Source organism: Vigna radiata, chromosome 10 (assembly GCF_000741045.1).
Source record: "Vigna radiata var. radiata cultivar VC1973A chromosome 10, Vradiata_ver6, whole genome shotgun sequence".
Classification (NCBI taxonomy): Eukaryota; Viridiplantae; Streptophyta; class Magnoliopsida; order Fabales; family Fabaceae; genus Vigna; species Vigna radiata.
In genome coordinates this window covers 14453831-14458817 of record NC_028360.1, presented here as the reverse complement: position 1 = coordinate 14458817, position 4987 = coordinate 14453831, and the positions used below count along the sequence as shown (strand labels likewise).

The following is a 4987-nucleotide window of genomic DNA, read 5'->3' as shown; positions in this document are numbered from 1 at the left end:
CACACTCACATCACATGCAGGGTGAAGAGCGCCTCCTTCCTTAAAGTCATCACTTCCCCTCTTTGTCTCCATTTCATATTTATAATCTCAAAATTGCAAGACCAAAATTTGAAACACCAAACCAAATTTCTCTGTTCTGATTTTTACCTCTATTAAGTAATTAATTCTTCTTCTGATCCATGGCGGATCTCAAGTCCACATTCTCGAACTTCTATTACGTTCTCAAAGACGAACTCCTCCACGACCCCGCTTTCGAATTCTCCGATGACGCTCGCCAATGGGTCGACCGGGTATGCTTTTTTTTTTTTTTTTTTTCATTTTAGTTTTACGAGTTTCCGCATTCTGATTTAATCGGAGTTGATGGAGAAGAGTTATGTGATTAATATTTCAAAAGAGGAGAGTCGATTTGGTTTATTACGGTGCTGGCATGTCTTTCATTGAATACTGACCGAGTAGATCAACCACTAATTGGGAGTTTATTATTAAAAGGCTATACTAGTAGATTAGCAGACATAAGTTTAATCAACTTAATCAGTAATCTCGAGTTAAATTTTAAAACAGCTTTATGTCAATAATATTTTTTTTATCTGGTTCGAGCACAATTATATTTAGTGAAGAATATGTGTGGTTTAGAAAAAGTATTTCATTTAAATAAATTTGAGGTTGATGTGACGTCGGTCTGAATATTTCTCAGATTCAAAGCAGTTTAATGTTCAAAATCCCTGGTAGTAGATCAGCAGACATAAGTTTAGTCAACTTAATCAGTGATCTCGAGTTAAATTTTAAAAGAGCTTTATGGCAATAATAATTTCTTTATATGGTTCCAAAAAAAAATATTGACATATATTTAGTGAAGAATGTATGTGGTTCAAAAAAATAAATCATTTTGATTGACTTGGGATTGATGTGATGTTGGTCTAAAAATTTTTCAGATTCAAAGGAGTTTGTTGTGGGATATTTAAGTTATACCATTACTTGTGTCTGTTGCGTTACAGGTGTTTGCTATTTCATTGAAATGTATGTTATGAATTTTGTTGTGTTACTTACTGTGTTATGTATTACAATTTATTGCAGATGCTGGACTACAATGTGCCAGGAGGTGGGTGTGGCTTGAGAATTTCATGTGTTTGTGTTGAGTGATTTTTTAGTTTATTGTTTGTCTGTTGCATTCCTTTCTAGGAAAGAACTGAGTGCAGGGGGAGGGGGTGTTCTGTTCTGAAGCACAGTTAAAAAGAGATAAAGAGTATTGATTAAAAGATGGATTATAACTGCAGGAAAGTTGAACCGGGGACTCTCAGTCATTGACAGCTACAGACTCTTGAAAGAAGGACAGGCATTAAATGATGACGAGATTTTCCTTGCTAGTGCTCTTGGTTGGTGTATTGAATGGGTATGACAGTTGAAAGCTTTTGATTTTCTTGTTTAAATGATTAAACTAGTTCTAATGGTTTCAAAGTTTATTGTGATGATGGCATTCGGGGGTCTTAAAATAGTATGTTGTTGAGTTTTGCAGCTTCAGGCGTATTTTCTTGTCCTTGATGACATTATGGATAATTCTCACACACGTAGGGGTCAGCCATGCTGGTTTAGAGTGCCCGAGGTTTGTAGAAAAATAAACATGTGCCATTTTGTTATCTTTATGCTGCTGTTCTGATTAAGTAATTATCACTGATAATCTATTAATCCTTAATTATTGTATCGTGTAGGTTGGGATGATTGCAGCAAATGATGGAGTTTTACTAAGAAACCATATTCCACGCATTCTTAAGAACCATTTCAGGGGAAAGCCATATTACGTAGATCTTCTTGATTTGTTTAATGAGGTAGTACAAATGTCAAAGTTTAAATTATGTGGGACTATTCTAGTCAATATACTAAAATGTAACCATCTTGCTTTTTTTTCCTTTAGGTTGAATTCCAGACTGCTTCAGGACAGATGATAGATCTGATTACCACACTGCAAGGAGGAAAAGACCTGTCCAAATACACATTAACTCTGTGAGTACGGGAAAACAAGGAGAACAATTGGAGAGAAATTATTATTGCTTAACCACTTTTTTGACAAACATGAAATCCTAGTTCGTATGTAAATGTGACTAAAACAACTAAGAAAAAAAAGTATAAATTCTTCTGCCAGAGAGCAAATCACGTCCTTTCTATAGAGTGCAATCAATAGTATTCCGTAAAACCTGGCTGGAAGCTGACACCAGAAGAGAGATAACTGCTGGCTTTTCCTAATTGTCTCTGCACATGCCTATTAGATATAGACGTGGCTATCTTTTTTGGCTGGGCGTGGTGAAGAATATAATGTGAAATTTTCTTGTTACTGGTTCCTTCTCTTCTTGCTAGCTAGCAATGTACTATGTTTCAATGCGATCTATATATTTTCTCTTCAGTTTCTTGTCCATATCCTTTTCTGTCTTGAGAAATCAGTACTAATGATTGCATATGGATATCATCTTCTGCAGGCATCGGCGTATTGTTCAGTACAAGACTGCTTATTATTCGTTTTACCTCCCAGTAAGTATTATTATCCTTTTTTTGGTATAACCTCGCTATTTTTGGTTTCCTCTTTGCCCTTTTCTTAGAAACACTGGTGCCAAATAGCTATCAGTTGCTCAGTATTTTACACTGCTAGAATCTTTAATACTTTTCTGATTAAACTAGAAAACAGATAGTAAAATGTATGCAATTTGTTATTCATTTTGAAATCACATCTTTTCTTTTGACCTCCTTCTGGATTGAAAGTTCGATATGTTTCTAAAGAGTTATAACTTAAATGTAGTTTTTTTATTATCTATTTGATTCATTTCGAATGGTCCTATAGGCTATCATACAACTGAATTGAAAGTTGATATGTTTCTATGAGTGTCACTTAAAAGTTGTCTTTTTATTATCTATTAGATTCATTTCCAACAGTCCTGTAGGCCATTCGAATACATGATCTGCTATTTATCTATGCATATATCTCCTTACACAGGTTGCATGTGCATTGCTCATGGCGGGTGAGAATCTGGAAAACCATGTTGATGTGAAGAACATTCTTGTTGAGATGGGAACCTACTTTCAAGTACAGGTAATACTCTGCTAGTATAGTTTTGATCACTTCTCTTAAGACCATTTAGACTCTAGAATGATGTATGTCTACTGTATACTTTCACTATCAGCTTAAAATATTTCATAAAAACCGTATTTTGACGTATCTTTTCCCTTCCCCTTCCCCCTCTAATTTTAGGATGACTATTTGGATTGCTTTGGGGATCCTGATACTATTGGAAAGGTAAGCATCCTGGATAATTAATGGATATTGGAAACATCAAGTTCTCTTTAATCTCATTCTAGTTATCTATGAGACCAGATAGGTACAGATATTGAAGATTTTAAATGCTCTTGGTTAGTTGCGAAAGCTTTGGAGCTTAGCAATGAGCAACAAAAGAAAGTTCTATACGTAAGTGATCATCTTAATATATCCCGCATTTTTCCTGTGATAACACTGCACTAAATCACTAATTTCTGCGGTTTGCAGGACAACTATGGGAATGCAGATCCAGAAAATGTGGCTAAAGTAAAGGCCCTGTATAACGAGCTTAATCTTAAGGTTTGAACTTCGTCTACATCTACCTTATTAATAATTTAGTTGCAAGTATCTAGTAAGCATATCATGATTGATGTTGATTTTCTTTGGATTATTTACTCTGAATCCGAATAAATAGGGTGCATTTGAGGAGTATGAGAGCAAGAGCTATGAGAAGCTCGTAACCTCCATTGAAGCTCATCCTAGCAAAGCAGTTCAAGCTGTATTGAAGTCCTTTTTGGGTAAGATTTACAAGAGGCAGAAATAGAGTCAGTGTAAGGCGAGGACCAAAATTGTTGTTAAAGTGCAATAGAAACTAGAGTTCTGATTTCTGTCTGGAGCCGAATAATGTTCCGGCAAATTTTTCAACGTTGATTTTCTTGTCTTTTATCTTGTAAGCTGTCATGGGATACTAGTTTGATTATTAATAATCTCTTCATCCTTTTCTCATTATCATCAGTTATATTATTTATAATAATATATTTAAGTATTATTATTATTATCCAATTAATATACATGAATAGAAAACCATTTCATCTTTCAAGTTAGTTTTATAATATTAACATGATAGTTGATCCAATTTGTACTTGAATGATTTAAGTGAGGTTATGTTTGATCTAATCACTAAAAAAATCCAATCCAAATTTATTTGTTCTGGTTTGGGTCAAATCAAGTTCATATTAAACAGACTGTCGGTGAACTGATTCGTTTTTATATTTTAAAAAAAGGAAAACAATTATGCAGTGTTCTGTTCTGAAATTCTTAATTCTTTGAATGAGTTAGATATTGAATTTGTTTTAAAATTTCTATTTAGTGTGTATTTGATATTTGAATTGATCCATTTTAAACTCAATCTCTATTAAGTCAATCCGAATTAATACATATTCATACTCATGAAAGATATTGATCCTAATCAAATTCATTTATTTATATTCATTTCTACCATTTTTTTATATCAAATAAATTAAATTACATAACTTTCAAAATGTTATATCTATTTCTCATCCACTATTACTCAAACAAACAATTAAACCTTTAATTTATTTCTTATTTATTTTTCAACTTATTTCTTATAAGTTTCTCTCAATTTATATATATATATATATATATATATATATATATATATATATATATATATATATATATATATATATATATATTCATATTAAGAATATAATCTTTAAATATCTGTCCTCTGTAACTCTATTTTATTAAACAAATGTAATGTAAATAAAAATAGTAATAATGAAAAAAAAAAACATAGCTGTAATAAAATAAAACATGACAATTATACTAATATTTATATTATAAGAAATATAAGTTATTCTTAAAATAACAATGTAATAATCTAAAATAAAAATGTTACTCGTAAAAGTAAAATTCTAAAATAAATAAAAATGATTTTTTTTTATG

The 4987-nt window shown here is 31.8% G+C and overlaps 1 protein-coding gene across 1 annotated transcript; it reads left to right on the top strand.

Annotated features, from left to right (window-relative positions):
• LOC106775037 (farnesyl pyrophosphate synthase 1) lies at positions 1-4027 on the top strand. Its single transcript, XM_014662065.2, has 12 exons — positions 1-290; positions 1075-1099; positions 1275-1390; positions 1514-1600; positions 1707-1823; positions 1910-1998; positions 2469-2520; positions 2981-3076; positions 3236-3280; positions 3359-3448; positions 3527-3598; positions 3714-4027. Exons 1-12 carry the CDS (start codon positions 180-182, stop codon positions 3840-3842), a joined length of 1029 nt encoding a protein of 342 aa, XP_014517551.1. The 5' UTR covers positions 1-179; the 3' UTR covers positions 3843-4027.
• The last annotated feature ends 960 nt before the right edge of the window (positions 4028-4987 follow it).